At 35.2% G+C, this 27593-nt stretch overlaps 2 protein-coding genes across 10 annotated transcripts in view; both read right to left on the minus strand.

Annotated features, from left to right (window-relative positions):
• Positions 1 to 721: 721 nt before the first annotated feature.
• Positions 722 to 27593, minus strand: part of IFT81 (intraflagellar transport 81) — a 192928-nt gene continuing 166056 nt past the window's right edge. For all 9 annotated transcript variants that reach the window (XM_036929264.2, XM_036929260.2, XM_036929255.2 and 6 more), the window contains 5 exons: positions 17594 to 17680; positions 16517 to 16588; positions 16347 to 16432; positions 12614 to 12659; positions 722 to 1510 (listed from right to left, as the gene is read on the minus strand). In XM_036929264.2, coding sequence (XP_036785159.2) covers positions 1328 to 1510; positions 12614 to 12659; positions 16347 to 16432; positions 16517 to 16588; positions 17594 to 17680 — 474 coding nt within the window. In that variant the 3' untranslated portion in view covers positions 722 to 1327. The remainder of the gene's footprint in view (positions 1511 to 12613; positions 12660 to 16346; positions 16433 to 16516; positions 16589 to 17593; positions 17681 to 27593) is intronic.
• LOC118934185 (NADH dehydrogenase [ubiquinone] 1 beta subcomplex subunit 1-like) lies at positions 13927 to 14260 on the minus strand. The gene has a single exon (XM_036929476.2). The coding sequence runs from the start codon at positions 14215 to 14217 to the stop codon at positions 13927 to 13929; it is 291 nt and encodes a 96-aa protein (XP_036785371.1). The 5' UTR covers positions 14218 to 14260.

The raw sequence follows: 27593 nt of genomic DNA on the forward strand, positions 1-27593 counted from the left end.
GTTGGCAATACCGAGTCCTAGGAGGAGGAAATCTTTGAACGCAGAAGCAGATTTCACAGACTACATTTTTCTCCTTTATTTGGGCCATTACGTGGAAGACAGATTATTTTCCAAAATGATTAAGTACTCTCATCAATTAGCCAGCTAGTGTATCACTCCTGAAGGAAAAATGTAACAAGCTCTTCTTCTGTAAGTACCAGCTGTCAAAAGCTGTCAGGGGTAGTCAAAGCTTTTTAATGTTCCAATCAAATCATGATATGAGTGGAAAGTCACTGTACAAAACCCATTAAGCTATATTACTAAATGTCCAATGTTACATAAAAACTATAAATAACTTTGTACTTTTAGGGTTTTTATTTTTTCAATTTGCTTTTCTTGAAGTAATAATGATGTTCTGGTTCAGTTAATAAAGTAATTTTGGAACTGCCCTACTGTTTAAACCATATACTCTTTCTGTGTGGAATAAAGATGGCAAACAATAATCAAATCACAACTATAAGCATTCCTTGGAGTATCTGTTAACAATTTTTAAAATTAAGAGAAGAGTATTAAAAAATAGTGAAGGCTAAAAATACTAATCACTAGGCCTAATAATCTTTCAAGTAGACTTCCCTTTGGGGAATAAAATGCTGTTTTTGTGAAGGGCAGCTAGACCTAAGACCTAAGTACTGTATTAGATTTTTGGTGAAAATATTTAATAATCCTTAAATTTAATACAATACTGTACTATGAATACTTACTTAAAAAAGAATAAATCTGACACAACTTTATAATTAATAAATAGCCATGATATGTGCACCAAGTTTTATTTGCCTTTAAATAGCACAAATAGAACAAGTATGTTACTCAAAATATTATGTTTTCTTGAATTTTACAGAAGAAAAAGAAATTGAAGTGAAACTGTAGGAATTGCTGAACTTCAGATAAATGTTTCTTCAAAACAAGAGATATTAGTTCGTAAAAGATTCCTCTAAAGTTAAAAAAAGATTAAGAAAAACATTAAGCGATTGGGTTATTATAGTTTTTAAAAACTACATATTTCTTAATGGACATATGTTTACATTTACAGATAATAAACTTAAGTCTCCTGTCTCATAAAACTCAGACACCACCACTGATGTCTAAACTAAGCAAGACAGTAGAAGCCTCATTTTCATATTAAAAAGTTTAAAATCTAAATCTACCTTAACATTCCCAAGAAAACTTAACAGGGAATGACTATCAGAACACAAAATTTTGTATAAATCACTTTCAAGAAAAGAAATACATCATAGGATTACGCTTATAGCTAGTAGTATCAACTTAAATCCAATGATGACACAAGAATTCAGAGTATCAGCCGGTCCTCTCCTCCCTCCTGAATTACCTGACCAATGGAAGTTTGGCTTTGTTGTTTCAGAAAGCCCTGTTTCTTACATTCCATCAATTGCTCAAAATCACGCCACATTTTTACTTGTTTCATTTTTGGACCATGACTTTCTCGGACAGCTTTTTGTTCTTCGCGGAGTTTCTATCATAAAATGAAAAGAATAATTAAATCTCAGTTACAGGGACTTATTTCTATTGCTATAATCAGAAGAATATGGTATGCTTTGTACATTTGATGAATAATAGTTTACTAAACCAGGTTCTCCTATGATGTGTGAAAATTAAGAATATAAAAGTTTATTAAGTTTATGATAGGAAACCTGAAATTAAAAGGAACAGAAAATTGTAAAGAAAGGGAGGGTAAAAAATAAAGGGAATCAGGAAAGTGAAAAATATCATGGTGTAGAAAAAGGAATGCAGATTTTGGAGGTCAGAAGACTTGAGTTTCAATTTTGGCTTTGTCACCAGCTTTCAATAAGACAATTTCTCTGGGCCTCAGTTTTCTTAATTGTCAATTAAGGCTAATAACAGGGCCTAACTGCAAAAGTGTTTGCTTTATAAAATGATTTTTTCACACAGCATAATAGATATGGAAATACTTGATAAACTATCATGTGTTATATGTTATTTAATACTATATTCTTTCTTTAATCAGTGTATGCTCTACATATCCCTAAATAAATCAATTGTATGCATATATTCCTCAGGGAGAAAGTCTGGCAATTTTTTTTTAAGTACACTATTAAATAGGCCCAAATCCTTATCAGAATTGTTTTTGTTACTAATAGCCTATATAGTTCCACCTGCCAAAAACTGTTCTACTCAGACTCTAAAATTATACACAGAATAAGAACAATTTTCAATAAATTGCAAAAATATACTTTGGTTTTACATTATAGCAAATTGAGGAAGGGCGACTGAAAGGAGGGGAAGCACTTAGAGACAATGAGAGGAAAGGTGGGAAGGCAGGAGGGAAGGAAATGAAGAGTAACAGGGAAGATGACAGTGCACACATAAGGAAACACAGCATGACAGAAACACAGACACTGACACAAGTGTGAGAAATCACCAAGGACAGAAAAACAAGCAAAGACACAAACAGATTACATAGCATTCCCATCTTTTCCTCTTTTAGCATATGGCTGATCTAATAGTTGATATGAGGACACAAAGGAGAAGGATGGTTGGTGATACTTGCCCAAATAAGAGGCTAAACTAAGCTGAGAATCAGGTTCAAACTACTTACTAAAGACTGCCCTCTTAAACTATGGCTAATGAAGCAAAGTTAATAGCAAACAGTAATGGGAAACAAAACAGAATTAAGAAAATATAATTTAAATATAATCTGTAAATCTTTGACACAATACCTGGCATGCAAAAACATCTATTTAAGTTTATGTTACAAATAAAATATCCTACAACAAATATTTTTATCCTCACAAACTAAAGCAAAAGTAGTAAGTCAGATCAAGAATTTTAAGAGTTCTGGGCATGACTTTAAGATTAAGGTACTACTTAAACTGTAACTTTTCTTATATTATTAGAATAATTTCCTTGTCAAAAATCCTAACAACCTATAAAAGTTATTTAAAGAACCAAAGACAGGATGTGGGCACTGTCTGTGTGAGAAATATTAAATTTAATTTGCTTCATAACTATGTGTGTTTGAAACCTTAACTTTATGAATACAAGTAACTTTAGTATATATTTTTAATGTTACCATTGCTTAATACAGATTTATTTTGTTGACAGCTGCAATGTACAAAATACACTTGTCACAGATTTCATTGTTCTTTAAATAGGGAGGTGATATGGTAGAGGGCAAATTGCAACTTTCAGTACAATACATCAATATATGATAGTGTGAATTGTGGCGCTATAGATAGGTCTAATTTCAGAAGCTCAGTTGGCTTGAGGAGATCTGTGGCTATCCAGTTTATGCTGGTTTGGAAGGCTTAGGCTACCATTACTTTGGAAGGCTAGATTTGTTCTGTGTTTGCTTTGGAACTTTAAATCTACTCTAGGAGTGAAGAGGATTGAGGAGCTTTCTTTCTGAAATGACATAGCATGACAATTGGGAATGAGCTCATCTTGCTGAAATATACTTGATGTCAGACTGCTGCTACCACTTTTCCCAAAGATCCTGCAGTAAAACTTAACTATACTAGAAGGAGAAAGAATAATCATTAGTCAGATTTAGCAAATAAGTTTGGGTCTTTAAAAGGATTCTAAGTTCAAGAAATATTTCTCTACACAGCATCCATCCATATACTTTGCAAAACAAAAGAAATAGAGGACTGTTTTCATATGAAAAAGTATGTCACTTAATGTATGAAATGTCTGGATGAAAGCCAATTAGTGACAATCATATTAAATTCTAACCCCCAAAAATCTTTAGTTAAAATATACTTTATATATGAATGTTTACAAGTTAATTTCAATACATGTTTTCAAACATGAAATTATTTCCTTTTTTTCCTTTTGAGTATGGTATGTTATCCCATAAATGGAATAAGGTGCCTAGAACTCCCTATTTCTCTGATGAAATGGAAGAATCGGCTTTAAGGTTTCCCTTTATTTCTTACTTACTCACATTAATATAAAAGACATTTATTTACAAATCATACTGAAAGAAAGGTGAACAGTTTTACAGGAATGGCTCATTCCAGATTTGAAACAGTAAGCATAGAGGATGTGCCTGGAACATTTTGTCATACCAAAAAATAAGCCATCAAAGTCTAGCAGGATTGTTTCAAAAGGTTTCAGGAGCTGACTTGAAGAAGTTTCCACTGGCCAAACATGGGGCAATTTGAGCACTGATAGGAATAATAATTGCAATAAATTGAAACACATAAAATATGTTAAATCTAGGAGTCATAAAGATGTTTCTGAAGGATGATAAAGAACTAAGTCATCATTTTGACAATCAAGCGGTTACTCTGCCTTTCTTATATGAACTGTACCTTAGGGTATTTAAACAGTTGTTAAGAAGTTGCTGTTTATAGAATTATTCCAGCCAAGAAATGAAAAAGAAAGAACAAAACTAGAATGTCACCATTTTGCAATCTCTAATGAATTAATGGCTCTAGGAAGTGATTTTCAATGGCTGCTTATACTACAGAGAGTCTCTTGACAGAAGTACATACTACTACCTATGATGTATGCTTCCTCAATATCAATTTGTATTTAACTAAGGTAGTTAACTCTAGATCTAACTACCAATCCATAGAACATATTGGGGATAGAAGAACATGCTGACACCACAGGGATGCCATCAGCAAAGTTCATGATATTGGAAATCCATCAGGACAAGTGCATAAATTTTAAGGAAAAAAGATGGAGGCATAACCTAGAGAAAAAGAGACTTAAGAGATATATTAACTAATAGCAATGTATGGACTCTTGTTAGGATCTTGATTTGAACAAATAAACCATTAAAAATTATGAGACAAGTGGTGAGTTTGAACACTGACTGGGTAGTGGGTTTTATGCCATTATTGTTAAATTATTTTGGCATTATAATGGTAATATAGTTACGTTCAAAAAGAGTCTTCATGATACAAACTGAAACACAACCAGATAAAGTAATAAGATCTCTGAGATTTGCCTCAAAATGACTTAGGGTGGGAAATGAGTAGGACTATAGATAAAACAAGACTGATCATGAGTTTAATTATTGAAGCTGGGTGATGGATACATATGAGTTCATTATGTATTTCCTCTAGTTTTTATACAAGCTTGAAATTTTCCATCATAAAAAGTATGGGTGGGGCTTCCTCTTCCAGAGAGGGGCTCAAGATGGTGGCGTGAGTAGGGCAGTGGAAATCTCCTTCCAAAACCCTATATATTTTTGAAAATACAACAAATATAACTATTCCCAAAAGAGAGACTGGAAGATACAGTAAAACAGCCAGACTACATCTACATCTGCGAGAACTCAGCATCTCACAAAGGGGGTAAGATACAAAGCTGTGACCGGTGCGACCCAGGCACTCCCCCCACCCCAGCTCACTGGCGGGAGGAAAAGAGTCAGAGTAGGGAGGGAGAGGAAGCACAGGACTACTAAATAACCAGCCCTAGTAATCTGCACCAGGAGCACAGACACACATTGCATGGTGTACTGGATATTAGAGAAAAGTAAAAGTAAAATCCGAGATGGAGACTGCAAGCAGGTCCCCACAGGCAGCTCCCCTGGGACAAAAGAAAAGCAGGCGCTTTTTGGAAGTCTTGGAGGGACAAGGGCTCAGCAGCTGGACAAAATCATCCCAGCACACTCAGCCCAGCAGGCTGGGAATCTTGAGGAACTTCGGGCCTCCTAACCCCCTGGGGGTAAAGTAGCCCCGAAGCCCCTCATGGCAATAAGCAGCCTGCCATTCATTCCCTCCCACCCCCCGCTGGTGCTGCAAGCAGACGGGCTGACCTGCCACAGCTGCGGAGCAGCTGGGGAACAGCCCCACCCACAGCAACCACACAGAGTCTCCTCGCAGCACGCAGCTAACTGGGACAGATGGAAGAAGCCAGAGCAAGGTCTGGAAGGTACGAAGGGGCACTGTTCTTGCAGGAGAACACACCGGATGTGTCTGCCAACCCCGCAGTGCGCTGGGCTATCCCGAGGGTGGTCCTGCCCATGGCAGCTCAGGAGATTGTCCCAGAGTCTGCTTCCAGTGTGCAGGTAACCGGCAAAGGCAGTGGAAGAAGGAGCAAGGTCCAGAAGGCATGAAGGGGCACTGTTCTCGCAGGAGAATACACCCGGCGCAGCTGCGACCCCCGCAGTGCCTAAGGCTAGCCTGAGGGCAGCCCTGCCTCCAGCAGCTCAGGAGATTGTCTCAGAGACAGCCCTCCAGTGTGCGGGTAACTGGCACAGACAGCAGAGAAGAGCAAGGTGACCAACAAGCAGGAAGGGACTTTGTTCTCCCAGATGACACACTTCTATTGCCTGTGATGACTTCTATCGCCTGCAACCACTTCTATTGCCTGTGACCACTTCTATCGCCATGAAAAGGCAGAACCAGGTCCAGTCAAAACTCACTCAGACAACCCCAGAGAGAGGGCCTGGTGAGATAGATGTAACCAATCTTCCTGAAAAAGAATTCAAAATAAAAGTCATAACCATGCTGATGGACCTGCAGAGAAATATGCAAGAGCTAAGGGATGAAATTCGGAGGGAGATAACAGAAATGAAACAATCAATAGAAGGTCTTAAAAGCAGACTGGATGAGGGGCAAGAGACTATTAATGGAATAGAAATCAGAGAACAGGAATACAGGGAAGCTGAGGCAGAGAGAGATAAAAGTACCTCTAGGAATGAAAGAATATTAAGAGAACTGTGTGACCAATCCAAATGGAACAATATTTGCATTATAGGGGTACCAGAAGAAGAAGAAGAGAGAAAAAGGGATAGAAAGTGTCTTTGAAGAAATAATTGCTGAAAACTTCCCCAAGCTGGGGAAGGAAATAGTCTCTCAGATCATGGAAGCCAACAGATCTCCCAACACAAGAGACCCAAGGAGGACAACACCAAGACATATAATAATTAAAATGGAAAGGTCAAAGACAAGGACAGGGTATTAAAGGCAGCCAGAGAGAGAAAAAAGATCATCTACAAAGGAAAACCCACCAGGCTATCATCAGACTTCTCAACAGAAACTTTACAGGCCAGAAGAGAATGGCATGATATATTTAATGCAATGAAACAGCAGGGCCTTGAACCAAGAATATATCCACACGATTATCATTCAAATTTGAAGGAGGGATTAAACAATTTCCAGACAAGCAAAAGTTGTGGGAATTTGCCTCCCACAAACCACCTCTACAGGGTATTTTAAAGCAACTGCTCTAGATGGAAGCACTCCTAAGACTAAATAGATGTCACCAGAGAAAATAAAATCACAGCAAAGAAAGCAGACCAACCAAATACTAACTAAAGGCAAAAAATAAAATCAACTATCCACAAAAGTAGTCAAAGGAAACACAAAAGAGGACAGAATAAAACACCTAACATATGAAGAATGAAGGAGGAATAAGAAGGGAGAGATATAAAGAATCATCAGACTGTGTTTATAATAGCTTAATAAGAGAGGTAAGTTAGATGGTTGATAGTAAAGAAGCTACCCTTGAACCTTTGGTAACCACGAATCCAAAGCCTGCAATGGCAATAAGTACATATCTACCGATAATCACCCTAAAGGTAAACGGACTGAATGTACCTATCAAAAGACAGAGTAATAGAATGGATAAAAAAGCAAGACCCATCTATATGTTGCTTACAAGAGACTCACCTCAAACCCAAAGACATACAGAAACTAAAAGTGAAGGGATGGAAAAAGATATTTCATGCAAACAATAGGGAGAAAAAAGCAGGTGTTGCAGTACTTGTACCAGACAAAATAGACTTCAAAACAAAGAAAGTAACAAGAGATAAAGAAGGACATTACAAAATGATAAAGGGGGCAGTTCAACAAGAGGATATAACAATTATAAATACATATGCACCCAATACAGGAGCACTGACATATGAGAAACAAATACTAACACAATTAAAGGAAGAAATAGAATGCGATGCATTCATTCTTGGAGACTTCAACACACCACTCACTCCAAAGGACAGATCAACCAGACAGAAAATAAGTAAGGACACAGAGACACTGAACAGCACACTAGAACAGATGGACCTAACAGACATCTACAGAACTCTACACCCCAAAGCAGCAGGATATACATTCTTCTCAAGTGCACATAGAACATTTTCAAGAAGAGACCACATACTAGGGCACAAAAAGAGCCTCAGTAAATTCAAAAAGATTGAAATTCTACCAACCAACTTCTCAGATCACAAAGGTATAAAAATATAAATAAATTGTACAAAGAAAACAAAAAGGCTCACAAACACATGGAGGCTTAACAACATGCTCCTAAATAATCAATGGATCAATGACAAAATAAAAACAGAGATCAAGCAACATATGGAGACAAATGAAAAGAGCAGCCTGATACCCCAACTTCTGTAGGACGCAGTGAAGGCAACTGTAACAGGAAAGTACATAGCAATATAGGCTTATCTCAAGAAAGAAGAACAATCCCAAATGAACAGTCTAAACTCACAATTAATGAAACTAGAAAAAGAAGAACAAATGAGGCCCAAGTCAGTAGAAGGAGGGACATAATTAAGATCAGAGAATAAATAAATAAAATTGAGAAGAATAAAACAATAAAAATAATTAATGAAACCAGGAGCTGGTTCTTTGACAAAATAAACAAAAAAGATAAATCTCTAGCCAGAATGATCAAAAAAAAAAGAGAGTCCCTACACATAAACAGAATCAGAAATGAAAAAGGAAAAATCACTATGGATACCACAGAAATACAAAGAATTATTAGAGAGTACCATGAAAAATTATATGCTAACAAATTGGATAATCTAGAAGAGATGGACAACTTTCTAGAATAATACAATCTTCCAAGGCTGACCTAGAAAGAAACAGAAAATCTGAACAGACCAATTACCAGCAATGAAATTGAATTGGTAATCAAAAAACTACCTAAAAACAAAACTCCCAGACCAGATGGCTTCACCTCTGAATTTTATGAAACATTTAGTGAAGACCTAATACCCATTCTCCTTAAAGTTTCCCAAAAAGTAGAAGAGGAGGGAATATTTCCAAACTCATTCTCTGAAGCCAGCATAACTCTAATACCAAAACCAGGCAAAGACACCACAAAAAAAGAATATTTTAGACCAATATCCCTGATGAACATAGATGCAAAAATAGTCAACAAAATATTTGCAAACTGAATTAAAAAATACATCAAAAAGATCATCCATCCTGATCAAGTGGGATTTATTCCAGGGATGCAAGGATGGTATAATACTTGAAAATCCATCAACATCATCCACCACATGAACAAAAAGAAGGACAAAAACCACATGATCATCTCCATAGATGATGAAAAACCATTTGACAAAATTCAACATCCATTCATGATAAAAACTCTCAACAAAATGGGTATAGAGGGCAAGTACCTCAACATAATTAAGGCCATATATGACAAACCCACAGCCAACATTACACTTAACAGTGAGAAGCTGAAAGCTTTTCCTTTAAAATCGGGAACAGGACAAGGATGCCCACTCTCCCCACTTTAATTCAACATAGTACTGGAGGTCCTAGCCATAGCAATCAGAGAACACAAAGAAATAAAGGCATCCAGATCGGTAAGGAAGAAGTTAAACTGTCACAGTTTGCAGATGACATGATATTGTATATAAAAAACCCTAAAGAATCCACTCTAAAACTACTAGAACTAATATCTGAATTCAGTAATGTTGCGGGATACAAAATTAATACACAGAAATCTGTTGCACTCCTATATACTAACAATGAACTAGCAGAAAGAGGAATCAGGAAAACAATTTCATTCACAATTGCATCAAAAAGAATAAAATACCTAGGAATAAACCTAACCAAGGAAGTGAAAGACCTATACTCTGAAAACTACAAGACAATCATGAGAGAAATTAAAGAAGATACCAATAAATGGAAACACATCCCACACTCATGGATAGGAAGAATTAATATTGTCAAAATGGCCATCCTGCCTAAAGCAGTCTACAGATTCAATGCAATCCCTATAAAAATACCAGCATTCTTCAACAAACTAGAGCAAATACTTCTAAAATTCATATGGAACCACAAAAGACCCCAAATAGCCAAAGCAATCCTGAGAAGGAAGAATAAAGCAGGAGGAATTATGCTCCCTGACTTCAAGCTCTACTACAAAGCCACAGTAATCAGGACAATTTTGTACTGGCACTGACACAAGAATAGACCCATAGACCAATGGAACAGACTAGAGAGCCCAGATATAAACCCAAGCATATATGGTCAATTAATATACAATAAAGGAGCCATGGATATACCATGGGGAAATGACAGCCTCTTCAACAACTGGTGTTGGCAAAACTGGACAGCTACATGTAAGAGAATGAAACTGGATTACTGTCTAACTCCATACACAAAAGTAAACTCGAAATGAATAAAAGACCTGAATATAAGTCATGAAACAGGCAAAACTCTCTTGAATATAAACATGAGCAACTTTTTCCTGAATGCATCTCCTTGGGCAAGGGAAACAAAAGCAAAAATGAACAAATGGGACTACATCAAACTAAAAAGTTTCTGTACAAGAAAGGACACCATCAGTAGAACGTAAAAGCATCCTACAGTATGGGAGAATATATTTGTAAATGACATATTCGATAAAGGGTTGACATCCAAAATATATAAAGAACTCCGGTGCCTCAACACCCAAAAGACAAATAACCCAATTAAAAAATGGGCAGAGGAACTGAGCAGACACTTCTCCAAAGAAGAAATTCAGATGACCAACAGGCACATGAAAAGATGCTCCATACTGCTTATCATCATGGAAATGCAAACTAAAACCACAATGAGTTATCACCTCACACCAGTTAGGAAGGCCAACATTCAAAAGAAAAGGAACAACAAATCCTGGCCAGAATGTGGAGAAAGGGGAACCCTCCTACACTGTTAGTGGGAATGTAAATTAGTTCAACCATTGTGGAAGGCAATATGGAGGTTCCTCAAAAAACTAAAAACAGAAATACCATTTGACCCAGGAATTCCATTCCTAGGAAATTACCTGAAGAAAACAAGATCACAGATTCAAAAAGACAGATGCACCCCTATGTTTATCGCAGCACTATTTACAATAGCCAAGAAATGGAAGCAACCTAAGTGTCCATTAGTAGATGAATGGATAAAGAAGATGTGGTACATATACACAATGGAATGCTATTCAGCCATAAGAAGAAAACAAATCCTACCATTTTCAACAACATGGATGGAGCTAGAGGGTATTGTGCTCAGTGAAATAAGCTAGGCAGAGAAAGACAAGTACCAAATGATTTCACTCATTTGTAAAGTATAACAACACAGCAAAACTGAAGGAAAAAAGCAGTAGTAGACTCACAGACTCCAAAAAGGGACTAGTGGTTACCAAAGGGAAAGGGGTTAGGGATGGCGTGTGGGAGGGAGGGAGGAGGGGATTAAGGGGTATTGTGATCAGCACACATAATGTAGTGGGGGCATGGGGAAGGCAGTATAGCACAGAGAAGACAAGTAGTGCCTCTACAGCATCTTAATATGCTGATGGATAGTGACTTCAGTGGGGTATGTTGGGGGGACTTGATAATATGGGTGAATGTAGTAACTACAATGTTGCTTATGTGAAACCTTCATAAGATTGTGTATCAATTATACCTTTAAAAAAAAGAAACCTCAATTTTTAATAGTGAATTAAATAAGAAACAGATAAAATGATGGGGTAGGGAAACATGGTTAGTGTTCACTATGCAACATGGACTTAATGTCATTGAAGATGATCTTAAAACTCACGTAGATAGTTTAATTTTTAAATTTACAATCTACCAATTTTGGTTTAAATATGAGGAAGCAAACTCCCAAGTGGTTAAGGGTTTGTCTGGAACCACAAACTTAGGGCTGAAACCTGCCTACTTGATGACTGGTCCTGAGTTTTAATAAATACAGGTCTTTCTAAAAAAAAGAAAATGACAAAGTTGGTATCTTTAAAATGACTATCAAAATGTGTTGCTTTAAGTTAACTAGAACAATCAAATCATTGTTTATTTAAGCTGACTGTGAAGGCCCTCCTTTACTATCTATTACTTACTTATAGTGTAGTAGGAGTGGTTTAGAGAACCGAGAAAACAAGACTCAATCACACACTCCTATTTTCAGTAGCCTTCATACAAGACTAGAAGGGAGAGAGCTGAATATCTCAAGTAAGGTTTTTCAATTATTTGTATTAAATGAATCAATGTTTGTAAAGCACTTAGCCCAGTGCCTGGCTTGTAGTAAGAGTTTTGTGTTTATTAAATAAAATAAATGAATAAGTTTATACTTATAGCAGAGATACCTGAGAATTTGAAAACTTATAGTTCATCACAAATGTGGTATTGTTTGTTATGCAGAACCTTCTCATGAACTCTTTGTTATTTAAAACTAGATTTTTTTCTCCAAAAATCCATGTGCTTTCACTTTGATAAAACTAAACTCCTAAGGAATCACCTTTGACAGGAGTTAAGAAGGATCCAATCTCCCCTTGAAAACTGTACTGTAACCTTTTAAAAAGAGTGACAGTGTCACAACCATGTACTGAAAGCCTGAGTTACACATATTTTACAAAATAAATAATACATTCTTACCTTCCCAAGGTTTTCTTGTTCAGCAATATTTTTGGTATACTGTTCCCTAAGGGTCAACATAATGATTTAGTTTCAATTTATATTACTTCAATTGATTTGATCATATAACTAAATTATAAGTTAACATATCTATCTAAATACATTAGATAATATAGTTTAGAGTGTTGGAGTCAGAATGAAACCCATTATCAAATACTCTCCTCCCATCTAGTCAGTTCTTCTAGTAAATAGTAATTTAAAGGGAAAAAAACACATAAAACATTACATAATAAATTAAGAGAATTAAAATGTTAAGTACTATTTCTGGTTGATTAAGCCTTTAAACAATGGCAACCCATTCACTTAAATTATACTTCTTTTTTTTTCAAAACACGTATGTTAGAATGATATATTAACAAGAAATATGTTATTAGGTAGTTGTGAAACAACTCCAGTGACAATTGGCTGATGCTGAAATACAACAGTCTGAGCCAGAGGCTTAAATTATACTTTATTTTTGAAGAGGTTTACAAAAAGGAGAAAGATATACATTTTAAATAAAGATTAAATAGCATCTAACCTTGCAATTCCATTTCTAGGAAGTCATTCCACAGAGAAATTTTCGTAACTTAATGAGCATAAAAGCAAAGACTGTTTACTTCACCATTGCCTAAAATAGTGAAAATTTTCAAGCAAACTAAATGTCAATAGATGGGGAAATTTTTAAATAAAATGTGGCATATCCATCCAAAAGAATGATATAGAGTTGTAAAAAAGAATGAGATCGATCTATAAATAATTTAGCAGAAAGAATTCCATGTAAATTATTAAGAGGAAAACTGTATATATAATTTAATCTAATTTTGTATACATACACATATAAAATTTTCCCATACATTTGCAAACACACACACACACACATACGGACATACTAGCAAATGAATGGGAAAAGAACATGGAATAATGTAGAGGAAAATATCAACAGTAGTTATTTCTGAGGCATGGCAATGTGGCCAATATTCAGTTTTTCTGTACTATACTTCATAATGGTTACATTTTGTTTTTATAAGTATTTCTTTTATAAGCTAAAACACCTGCCAATTTTTAATGTAAAAATAAAAAATACAAATAACATTGTATTGTATTTTTAAACAAAGTATAATTATATTTTAATACTACATAAGGCAAAAAGTGAGGTTTAAAGCTTTAAGGACAAGGATTGAAGAATGAAGACAAAGGAACCAATGACAAAGAAGGTAGGAGACTCTGGACCTCAAATTTGGATAGAAAAAGCCTGTTTCTGTTAAAGCTACATAGCAGTATTTAAGAAGAAATTAAACAGTACAGAGTTGGGAATCTAAGAAACCATAAGCCACCGAGAGAAACTCAAGTAGCCTAAGTGAGGGATGACTTGTACTTATGCAAGAAGGGAGGTAAACGTGATTAGAATAGTTTATCCTGGTGACTTCTTCATTGGGTCTCAATTCCCTTTTAAATAATACACTCCTGTTTCGGAAGGCAGTTAGCTTTTCATAATTCTTTCTGTCTAGATAACATCCAACAACAAATCCCATAGGAACAAGTATATGTATCCAGTGGTCACGCACAATCTGAATTAAGTTCATCTTTAGTGCTACGGCCTCGGCACCAACCACGACCCAATCAAAATACCTGAACTCCTTACAGAGCTGAAGTGAAGGTAGATTTGTGCATAGGAATGAGGGTGGAAAGGAATAATGAATAAAGTTCAATAATCTTGATCAACTTTCATTTTACCCTCAAAATTTATGAGACACTAAGTCAAACTGTTTGCCTTTCTAACAGGAGGATGTAATTGACCTATCACCATGTAATTGTCTATCACCAAAGAAGACTGTATGAATAAATAAATCATTTATTACTCTGGGCCTGAAAAATGTCCAAGCTGTTTAGAATTTCCATTTATATTTTGTCAAAAAGTCAACAGGCTCATGCTTTTTTACCATATAACACTAATGTGTAATGTTAATTTATTCAAGAAGTAACTCTGGAGCACCTGTTATATACCAAGCATGCTCTGGGGCTTTAAGAGTAAGAAAACAAGATAGACAGGGTCCCTCCCTGCCTTGCAGGGACTCAAAAACTATATAATTTCCAAAACACTGCTATATATATTATATTTAACTTAATCTTCTGTGGTATACATTGTTCTTATTTTATAGATGAAGTGATCTGCCCAAGGTCACAAAACTGGGGACTGGAAAAACCAGGTTAAAAACAAAATTTTATGAGGCCTTCTCTAGTAGTTTGAAATAAGACATGATGTCTCTTTAAATATAATTAAAATTTGCAGACAATCTTTCAAAATCAGACTAACTTCTTAGGCCTTTGGCCTTACGAGAAAGTATTATAAAAGTAGAAAATGAGTTAACAGTAAAAATGTTATTTCTATAATAATATTTTAAACATGTATCAGTTAGTTTAGAGTATAACTACTCCATTTTATTCATAATATTCTATGTACTTCTCTAGTCAAGGCACAATATTTTCCTATAGAAAAACTTATGGAATGGTAAAGGTTTATAATGATTTTTTAAATGATGAAGAATAATATCTGGCTGGAAAACTGATCAGAAAAACCAATAGCTCAAGAACAATATTTCCTTCTTTACTGTTTATATTAATAACTTAGGAAGAAATGGAACTTAATTTCTAAAACTTTTTACATTTCAAGAACAAAACTTCTCACATTTGTGAAATATTAGTGTTAACCATATAGATTATTTGAGCAAAGTTTATATTCAATGAAAGAATCTGAATAAGTACACTTAATATGTTAAAAATATTAGAAAAAATATTGTTCTATTTATAGGATATTTTCAGTGGGGACTGCATTTCACTGCATTATATAAAAAAATTTAGACTTTGTAAGACATTCTATTTCTTTGATTTCTTTTTAAAGTATTAATGCCACTAAATATCTCAACTTTAATCTAGAATAAATGTGAATCCTGCACTTTGAATTCTTACTGGGTGGTAAAAGCAAAATATTTGAATTGCGGTAAGGGACAAAGAAAGCTTATGTTGTTTAATTACTGCATTTTATCATAGCTAACAATTCAACTATAAATGTATTTTTTAAGGCAGCATTTATTACAGTATGCTACAAGCTAGGATTAGCAAAAAAAAAAAAAAAAATCACCGCATGAGGACTGGTAGTATTTATCCAACCTTCCTTATTTTGAAGGCTGGCACATTGCAATCATACAGTTTCTAGCTGAAATGCAGTCACTAATACTGCACAATGAGCAGACAGATAACTAAAGTCCAAACCATGTGAAACTTTAAACACAGACCAACCTTAGTGCTTATAAAAAGCAACTATGAAATTGTATGTATTTCTGGGGAGGAGGGAATAGGGAGTTATTGCTTAATGGTTATAAGAGTTTCTGTTTGGGGTAATGAAAAAGTTTTGGTTATATATAGTAGTGATGGTTGCATGATATTGTGAATATAATCAATGTAACTAAATTGTACACTTAAAAGTGATTAAAATGGAAAAATTTTATGTTACATATCTTTTGTCACAATAAAAAAAGTTAGCAAGCAAGAAATAAAATTACATGTATTTCTACTTTGCAGGTCTGGACTATCCAGATGTTTAATAAGATTTAATCCTAAATAATATCTTAGCATTATAATTCCATTTTAGTTATAAAACTTCTACAGGTAAAAATAATAAATAACTCAGTATAAAAACTACAAAATTACTTGCCTAATTGCCTTTCTTTTCTCTTGTTGATCAGAAGAGACATATGCCTTCATCTCATCAGTAGCGCGACAAAGTTGTACTTCTAGGTTCTAAGTGGGAAGACTAAATTTTAGGTTAAGTTCTTGATATAGAAAAACCTCAGAAAAGTTTTTGATCCACTTTCTTTGTCTTACCTTAATCATACAATTTGTATAATGATATCTACTTTCTTCTTGAAGGCATTCTTCACGGAGTCCTCTGACTTCCTACAATATATAATTTTAAATGGACAACATTATTGAAAGAATAATCAGATGCAAAGATGACTTTAGATGTACAACAAAAGAAATACCATCAGAGTAATTTCTTTTTCGGTGATTGTAACTTTTTACTGTAATAGACCAGGTTGCAGTCTTCGAGATTACTCATATCACTCTAAAACCTACAGGTTCAGTTACTCATTTATTAAGTACTTACTCTGTACCCAGTTCTGGCTAGAGTGGACACATCAGTGAACAAGACAGAAAGGTCCTGCTCTCATTCAAGTAGAGGAAACAGGCGTTAAGTATGGAAAGACATAATGAAGTTTGTTTCAGGTAGGGATAGTCCTATGAAGAAAATTCAGCAGTAGAGTAGAATGTGACAGGGTAACTGAGTGCGCAATGTTAGATAGGGTGATGAGAGAAGACCTCTAGGAGGAGGTGACATTTAGGCTGAGACCTGATAGATGAAGAGATCAAGGCAAAGAGCTGTGGGGACAATGCCCCAGAGATAAAAGCACAGGTAAATGCTCCAAAGTGAAAACACGCTTGGCCTGTCTGAAGTATGAGAAGAAGGCCAGTGTGGCTGGAGCCCCAGGGATGAGGAATAGAGCACATGGATAAGGAGTTCATGAGGCAGTCAGCGGGGCCTGTGAACCATAGTTTGGAAGTTAGGTTTTAAGTGCTATGGAAAGCCACAAGGGTGACTTAAGTTTTATACAGGTTTCTTTGGCCACTCTATGGAGAAAAAAACCTGAGGCAGTCAAGAGTGGAGGTGGCAGAGCAGTTCCTGCTGGAGTCTAGGAAAGACATCATGGGGGCCTGGGCTTTGGCAGTAGTGGTACAGATGGAGAATTTAGTGTGTACACATCAAGTTTGAAGGAATAAAGATCTCTGGACTTAGGAGACGTACTCAGAGGATGAGGGATTTGGGGATTTTTTAATATTGATGTAGTGAAAATGCATACACAGGTAGTTTCTGCTAAATTGTTAAGATAAACACTGTCTTACCTGTTCTAATTTGGACCGATTGCTTTCAAGGCCTGCTGCACAGCTATCATACTGGGATTTCTTTTCATCACACTCCTGGGTTAGCTCCTATGAAAAAGATAAATGATTGAATAAATGAAAAACAAAGGCCAAAAATGTGGCTCTGAAACAATGCATGCCCTTGTCAGTCTTGTAACTTAACTCTAAGCTTCTTGGCATACTTAGGAGTTATTTATACAATAATAAGACATTTGAGAATTATGACAGATGAAGGTGCTGATAAAAATAATAGCTAGCATGTATTAGCTGTGTGCTAGGCTTTTTATTAGGAGCTAGGGATACAACAGTGAACAAAACAGCCAAAATCCCTTCCCCTCAAATAATGGTAAGACAACTAAACAGACTGCTGAGTGCTGTGATGGGCAAATACAAGTATTACAGGAGCACATGGGACTCTCACAGGGCATAACCCAGGCATGGGGATCAGCAAGGACAACTTCCTGGAGAAACTGATATCTAAGTTGAGGTACAAAGGATTAGTAAGAATAGTTACGGGGAAGGTGGACAAGGGGAGGAGAATGTTCAGAAAAAGGAACACTATGTATAAAGGCTTGGAAGCCAGAGAGAAGAACAATTTAGGATGTACAAGTAGTTTATTATACTGGAGTATGTCAGAGAAGTGAGAGAAGAGGCTGAAAGCTTTGGCCTGATTAGAACTTTGTAAACTATGTTAGATTGTTTGAGCTTTATTCTTGACAATAACTAAATCTCACAGCAACCCCTTGAGGTAGGTATTAATATCCCCACATCATGCTTGGAGAAAGTTCAGGCAGGTCAAATATCTTGCCAAAGAGTATACTGCTTGAAAGGGGTGTCAGAATTCGAATTCAAGCAATTTGAGTAGTTTAAAACTTTTTCTAATGTAGTATTTTAAATTAGATGATCTGAAAATCCTCTGCTATAAATGCTTGATGAAGTAGAGAAAACAAGTGCTTGATAAAGTAGAGAAAACATCTTTCAAATTCAGAGCTGAACTGAACTTTAAAGAAAGTGAGAGGAATTACCAGGGTCAGAAAGAAAGAAAGACATCCTGTGGCTACTATCCTTACTGAAGGGTACTGGGAGCTGTCAATCTCTATAACAGAGTGATTATTATATCCAGACAGGGCAGAAGACAGGGTGGAAGTTAGAACTGAGAACCCCATAGCATCCAAGCTATTTTCAACCTGCGAGTAAAGGGTTAACACCAGGCCTGGACAGATGCAGGCCAGCCTCAGAATGACTTTTGGTTTCACAGCACAGTTCCCTTGGGAACTGAGAGTTAATATGAATGGGTAATGTGTGTGTTTCCTTCATTATGCGGGACTGCATCTGGTTTGGGTTGACTAGCACAGTATAAAAGATCAGTGGAAAAAAAGAGCTCTGGCTTTTATTATCAAAGTGACCTGCCTACACCTAGGGCTCTCCTGGTGACAGTCATACACACCCTAAGTGGGAGAAGGGGCAACAGAAACTGAGTACTTAGGTAGCTGCTGGGCCTCTCAATGAGATGAAGATACTGTTGTAGGTGAAAGCTTTTTTGATTTTGGTCTGTGAGTATGATGACCAAACTCATCAGTTAATGCAGCTTTGCTGAGGCAGAGATGGATAGAAAAAAGGGACCTGTCCTCAAGCAGATTTGGGGTTTGACATTACCTATATAGTATAAGAACTCCCAAGCTAATACATTAACTCAAAATTAAACACCTGGCAGAACTGCAAAACTACTCTGGAGGGACATACCCTACATTGTGGCTTCCAGGATTCAAGTGGCAAAACCATACTAAGATAAGCTCATAATCCAAAAGTATAAACATATAAGGAAACAATCTATCATGAGTGAGAATCAGGAGATATTAAAAAACAGCAAGACTATAGCTCCAAGAACTTTGGATACTAGAAATAAGCCTATTAATATGCTTAAAATCATTGAAGTTACAAAGGAGGAACTGAAAAGAAAAGATTAAAAAAAGCATAGTAAGTAAAAATAGAAATGAAAAAAATAGTCACTGAAATTAAAAACCAAGTAGATGGCATACAATAAAATTACACACAACTCAGGAAAAGAAAAGCATGAATGAGAATATAGAGCTAAAGAAATTATTTTAAAATCATCAGAGAGAGATAAAAACATGGAAATAAGAAAGTGAGGTTATATAATACAGAGCAGGTTTTCCCATTCCCTATATGCCTAACATCTGTATCATAGGAGTTGCTGGAGAGCAGACTAGAAAGAATAGGCAAGAGAAAACATGAAGATATTATGTAGAAATTTCCCAGAATTAATGGAAGACAAAAAGCACAAATTCCAGCAGAGCAAATAAGACTAAATCTATACTTAAGATCATGGTAGTAATACTAGATAACACTAGAGATAAAGATAAGAATATTAAATCCAACTATAAGGAAGACATTGCCTAAAAAGCAATGAGAAACTGACCGCAGATCTTTCAATACAAGAGAAACCAGAAAGCAATGAAAATATATTTTTTTCTGACAAAACCATTGTTTAAGAAGAACAAAAAGTTGGGGAGGGGGTTGATAAAGACTTGATAATATGGGTGAATGTTGAAGCCACAATGTTGTTACTGTGAAACCTTCATAAGATTGTATACCAATGATACTTTAATAAGAAAAAAAAAAGAGTTTAGTTATAGTAATGACTTTTTACTAAGAGGACTACTAAGAGAAAACAAAAACAAGGAAATATAATTTCAGGAAGAAGGAAGCTGAATCCAGAAGGAAGGATTAAGATATAAGAAGCAATGATGAGAACTGCTAAATATGTGGGTAAATATAAAGAGGAAACAACTGCATAAAGTAGTAATTATAACAGTAAAGACCACCCTGACAACTGCTTTTAGAGATGAAGGAATAAAATGGAAATAAAATACCAGACAATAACAACATATATGTAAAATAGGAGGTGATAAATTATTGTAAGGTACCTATATTATTCAGGGAGATGCTGATTAATTTAGACTTTATTAAGTCAGGAAAATACATTCAAAATTTTAAGAGTAAACAATATGAGAATAGAAAAAGGTAGAAAAGGAAATAAAGGGAAAAAGAAGATAAAAGAAAACAGAATTGGTACATTGGAAGGTAGGAAAGAACCAGCAAAGAAAAAACACAGCAATTGGGATGTACATCACAGAAATAAACCCCAGTGTATCAATGGCGAGAGCAAATGTAAATGGCACTAAACTCACCAATTAAAAGACAGATTCCCAAACTAGATGTAAGAAACTATACCCACACAAAACTCAGCTGTATGCTATCCATGAGACATATACAGGACAAAAATAAGGACAGAGAAAGCTGAAAGTAAACAAATGGAAGATATACCAAGTAATACTAATTATAAGAAAGCTGGAATGTTTATATTAATAGCAGACAAAATAAGACTCCTAAATAAAAGGCATTGCCAGAAATGAAAAGAGTAAAAAGTAATGATAAATAATTCATCAGGAAGTTTTTTAAAAAATAAGGTATCTTTTTAAAATTGTGGTAAAACATCATAAAATTTGCCATCTTAACTATTTTTAAGTGTTCACTTCAGTAGTCTTAAGTACATTCACACTGTTGAGCAATCAACCACCAGAACACTTTTCTTCTTGCAAAACCAAAACTCTATACATTAAACAACTTCCCATTCACCAGGAAGTTTTGAACTATACATTTAAGAAGTTTGATCTGCTGAACACATGGGCAACCCAATACTCAACAACTGGAAAATACATTCTTTCTAAGATCAAGTCACTAAAAAAATTAGGTTGGCCTCTGTTCTCTCCATGGCCATACTTAACCCCAGAGGACTGTGGAGCTTTATTTTTAAAATCTCAAGGAAATAAAGTATGATGTAAGGCAGACCCATAGACCAGTGGAATAGAATAGAGAGTCCAGATACAAACCCAAGCATATATGGTCAGTTAATATATGATAAAGGAGTCATGGATATATACAATGGGGAAATGACAGCCTCTTCAACAGCTGGTGTTGGCAAAACTGGACAGCTACATGTAAGAGAATGAAAGTGGATTATTGTCTAACCCCGTACACAATAGTAAACTCAAAATGGATCAAAGAGTTGAATGTAAGTCATGAAACCATAAAACTCTTAGAAAAAAATACAGGCAAAAATCTCTTGGACATAAACATGAGCGACTTCTTCATGAACATATCTCCCCAGGCAAGGGAAACAAAAGCAAAAATGAACAAGTGGGACTATATCAAGCTGAAAAGCTTCTGTACAGCAAAGGATATCATCAGTAGAACAAAAAGACATCCTACAGTATGGGAGAATATATTCATAAATGACATATCTGATAAGGGGTTGACTTCCAAATTATATAAAGAGCTCACGCACCTCAACAATCAAAAAGCAAATAAGCCAATTAAAAAATGGGCAGAGGATCTGAACAGACACTTCTCCAAAGAAGAAATTCAGATGACCAACAGGCACATGAAAAGATGCTCCACATCGCTAATCATCAGAGAAATGCAAATTAAAACCACAATGAGATATCACCTCACACCAGTTAGGACGGCCACCATCCAAAAGACAAATAACAACAAATGCTGGCGAGGATGTGGAGAAAGGGGAGCCCTCCTACACTGCTGGTGGGAATGTAAACTAGTTCAACCATTGTGGAAAGCAGTATGGAGGCTCCTCAAAAAACTCAAAATAGAAATACCATTTGACCCAGGAATTCCACTCCTAGGAATTTACCCGAAGAATGCAGGAGCCCAGTTTGAAAAAGACAGATGCACCCCTATGTTTATCACAGCACTATTTACAATAGCCAAGAAATGGAAGCAACCTAAGTGTCCATCAGTAGATGAATGGATAAAGAAGATGTGGTACATATACACAATGGAATACTATTCATCCATAAGAAGAAAACAAATCCTACCATTTTCAACAACATGGATGGAACTAGAGGGTATTATGCTCAGTGAAATAAACCAGGCGGAGAAAGACAAGTATCAAATGATTTCACTCATTTATGGAATATAACAAAAAAAAAAACTGAAGGAACAAAATAGCAGCAGACTCACAGAACCCAAGAATGGACTGACAGTTACCAAAGGGAAACGGACTGGGGAGGATGGGTGGGAAGGGAGGCATAAGGGGAAAAATGGGACATTACTATTAACACACATAATGTAGGGGTTGGGGGGGACATGGGGAAGGCAGTATATACAGAGAAGACAAGTAGTGATTCTATAGCATCTTACTATGTTGATGGACAGTGACTGTAAAGAGCCTTTTTTTTGAGAATTCTACTAGAGGACAAATCATAGGCAAGAAAAAGTAGGAAAAGGGCAGGGAAAGGATTGGTAATGAGCACTGAATCTAATGATTACAGTTGTAATACTAAAAACCAAATTGGGAGGTAGGCTAATACAACAGAAGGTAAATGTTACATGCCCTGACAGAGCAGAAATGATACAACCAAACCTGCAGGGAGGGGAAGGGGAAGGGAAAAGAAGGTGGAAGGCAGAACAAGTAAGTTGGTTTCATCAATTTTTAATTGCTGGGGATGGGTGGGGGAGCATCAAAAGATATAACTTAAAGCTGACTTGATATGACTATCAAGTCATAGTATAAGCATATACAAAGTATAACAGTAAGGAAGACAATACAAATCATTGTATTTAATATCAGGTGCTAGAGGAGCGAGAAGGGAAAGGGAAGGAAGAGGAAGTATACTAATTTCATCACTGCTCACAGTGGGCATTAAAAGATACTATTTACTGAAATGCATGATTAATGGTGGAGTTACAAATATAATAACCCCTCGAGCAAAATCACAAGGCAGAAAGCTCATGCACATATACACATACAAAGACAGAAAGAGAGACAGAGAGAGAGAGAGGGAGAAAATGAACAGATGATTTTTTCCAGGCTTTAAAACTGGAAGCAAAACATAGAATGCACTAAGATTAAATATGTCCACATATCAATAAATAGAAATAGGTTAAACTAATCTATTAAAATAAGCCCTTCAGATTATATCACAAAACAAAACCCAATTCAAGATATATTCAAAGACACATCTAAAAAAGGTAATTTTTTAGAAATTCAAAGCAAAAACTGAGCAGAAGTACAGCAGGCAAATGCAAAGGAAAGGAAATAACATTCAATCTTAATATCAGTCAGAGTTGAATTCTGGCCAAAAATGAGCCTTTTGTTCTTTTAGAGAGTAGAACAAAGTTGTGGAGAACAAACTTTAGGTAGCCAATAAATAATTATCCACTCATTAATCCTCAGAAAATTTCTGGAGAATAAGTAAGATACTGCTAATAATTATGACTTCTAGGGAATGTGCTGGGCAGTACTGAGACAGAAATAATTTCTATTCTTTCCCCTGAACAATTCTTTACAGTTTGAATTCTTGCCAAGAGCCTGGTTTTATAAGAAGTAATCAATATGAAATAGTTCAGTGAAATCAATAATTATCAGATTATTTCTCTAACATGAGTGCCTTAGCTTTTCCCCAAACACAAGCAATTATATGGATTATGCCATTTAATTACATATAATTTATAGAACTGCTCCTAAGAAAATATGAAACTTTTCAAGATGCTGTTCTAATTCTAGATAATTATAAAAGATTTAAATAAATATAAATTATGTATCTTGAGTTGTGATGCTCTAATGTTCTAAGTTGTTAATATTCAAATTTAGAACAACGTGCAAGTGCAATAAAAGGAAATTTATTAACATGTCACTATAAAAGTTCCAAAATATTTGAGAGTTGCCCATTAAAGCAAGAAGTATAAAGTGTTTTTAAGTACTACTGCACTTAACTCCACGGTAATAAATCGATGTAATTTCAAGTGTTAAATATATTTAAACAAGTTAAAAATAAATTAAAAAGTAGAGATTAAGAATTTCAGTTAATATTAAAGTCAGTGATGCAGCTGGATTTTCTTTGCAGTATACTTTTTTATTACAAAAAGTTTCTGGCTACAATATAAGATTGTATATCAACAATACTTTAAGAAAGAAAAAAAGGTTTCTGGGTAAAAATAAAATTAAGCATGGATATAGGATTGACATATGGAGATAAGCAAAATGAGCATCAGATACTCACCAACTGCAATGAACTCAAACATTAAAAAAAAATCAGTTAATGCAAATGTAGGCAAGTCCTGTGCTCTTTTTAAATATATATATTTTAATTGTGGTAAAATATACATAAATTAAAAATTACCATTTAAACCATTTTGAATGTATGGTTCAGTGGCTCTAAGTATGTTCACACTGTTGTGCATCTATCACCACCATCCATCTCCAAACTCTCTTCATCTTCCTATACTGGAAGCTGTCCCCATTAAATAAATACTAACTTCCTGCGTGCCCCTCCCCTCTCTCCTGGCACCCATCATACTACTTTCTGTCTCTACGAATACAACTACTCTAGGGACTTGTGTAAATGCAGTTGTACAGTATTTGTCTTCAGCAGTTTGACTTTTCAACAAGGCAGGAAGCAGAGATGAAAAGCTTAAATGGCTTGGGCACCTCTCTGACTTGATGAATATGGAAAGAACTAGGGAGTTGTATTATTTGGAATGCTGCTGAGAAAACTACATTTCTTTGTAATAAGAGAATAGGTAGACAGTGCTTTACATACTGAGAAATCAGTTAAATCAAATGAAAATGAACTTCAGATTTTGGTTAAATTATTATAATAGAATTTAAGATCTTGGCATATGGTTTACTTAGAAGACAATTTGGTTGAAAAGCAGTAATATTCCTTCTTTTAAAACTATTTTTAATTATACTGATAAATACCTTTCTAAAAACGTTCTTATGTATTGGTCATTGTTGCACAATGCCTTATATGTGGTATTTCATTTAATCTTTATGAACACCCTATTAAGAAGGGTCTAGTTTATGGATGAAGAAATTGAAGTTTATAGAGTTAAAGTCATTTACCCAAGGTTATCTAAAGTCTGCCTAATTCAGTAGCCCATGCTCTTAATCACTCTATCCAGATTGTTTCCCTATGACTAATTAGTGCATCTGGTATCATTTGCCTTTCATCTATTGAATTGTTTCCTAGTCGTGGCATGTTGTAAGCTTGTCCTAAATCTATGCTACCTATGCCCTTACTGGTCCTATATTCACAGATGGCACAGTTTAGTCACGTACACCAAACGGTTCTTCTACTGAACTAATAAATTAGCAATATAGCAAAAAGAATTAACAAATGTGGAACAGAATGCCTTGGTGTAAAGAAAAAGGGCTTGAACTCATATACACTGCAGTTTGAGTCTCTGTGCCAACACTTTTGTTCACCTTAAGCAAGTTATTTGACTTGTCTAAGCCTCAATTTCCTCATCTGTAGAAAACATGAAATACCTATTTTATGGTCATTGTGAGTACTAAACATATGAATGAGAAACCACCAACACAACACTGTAAGAGCTCAAGAATTATTTATTAAATTCTATGCAGGTCTGCTTCTAGCTCTAGAGGACTCTTGTCACTTATATGTATACTTGATTTGATTTTTAAAATATTTTTATAAATGTTCTGTTAATTCAACAAATATTTATTAAGCACCTACAGTGTTCTAAACTTGTTCTATAAACTAGGCATAACTCTTGTATAGATTATGGTAAGGATCTTAAAAGGGACATAGCAATTTTTTTAGAATTCCAAAACGAACTCTAATTAAGTACACAAAGTAATTTCATTTGCATTACATAGGCTTGAAGGTTTTTCCACAAGTCTTCTCCTCAAACTTCATCTAGTCTTATTCCATGCACCTTTTCCCATGCTGTGATCAACATCACATCTAAGCAGATGATAACACACTTCAACCCAAGCCCCAATATCTTCTCCTGAACTCTTGCTGGACATTAACTTTGACGTTTCTATAATGAGTTAATAATTTCCCTCTTCTTCGTCCTCTGCTACCGGCAAAACTAGCTTTTCCTTAACTCCAACCTGCATTGTCACTGGCTTCAAACTTCAAAATTATTTTTGCTGTACTTTGTTCCTTTGTCCAAAATTACTGTTTTTCCATATATTATTCAGACCTATTCTTCTCATCCATTTTTTCTACCAACACTTTAGTTCACGTCCTCATTACCTCTAATCTAGACTATCAAAAGACACTTGAAAAGTGTAATTAAAAATACCATGGCATACTAATGATATTCAACCATGCCCACTATAGACACAATAGTATAAATATTAAATACTGATTTCAAAAAAGTATGTAACCATAGTGAGGAACTGAGATGACTATGATGGCTAAATCCTCATCCACCATAATAGAAAATCAAGAAAAAGCTCTAAATCTGATGAAAAAAATGCAGTGGTATATTCATATTATTTAGAAGTAAGAACATATGTAAACACTGGAGTAAAAAGGTAGAAGTCAAAAGTTCTTGCCTCAGCAAAGGGGGACAGGGCGGGGAAAACAAATGTTTCTGTTAGACAAAAGGGCAGACAACCCAATTGAAAAATGGGCAAAAGACTTGAACACACTTCATATAAAAGAATAGACAAATGATCACTTACTATGTTACAAAAGGTGCTCAACTTCGTTAATCACCAGGGAAAAGCAAATTAAAATAACAGTGAGAGATTACTACATTACCCACTAGCATGGCTGGAATGAAAAGGGTATTGAGTGTTGGTGAGGATGTGAAACACTTGCAAACAGGAGTGAGAACTAGTACTATCGCTTTGGGAAACCGTTTGACAATATTTACCAAAACTGAACATATACATATCCAGCAATTCTACTCCTATATATCCAACAGAAATGTGGACACATTTTCAACAAAAGGCATGTATAAGACTTCACATGGCAGCACTATTTTTAATAGCCAAAACTAGAAACTAGAAATGACCCAAAATGTCCACAAGCAGTAGAATTAAGCAAATTGTGGTAATTCACAAAATGGATAATTATATAACAATGAGAGTTAAAGAACTCAACTACATTTGTAACAT

This window comes from Manis pentadactyla, chromosome 14 (assembly GCF_030020395.1).
Source record: "Manis pentadactyla isolate mManPen7 chromosome 14, mManPen7.hap1, whole genome shotgun sequence".
Taxonomy (NCBI): domain Eukaryota; kingdom Metazoa; phylum Chordata; class Mammalia; order Pholidota; family Manidae; genus Manis; species Manis pentadactyla.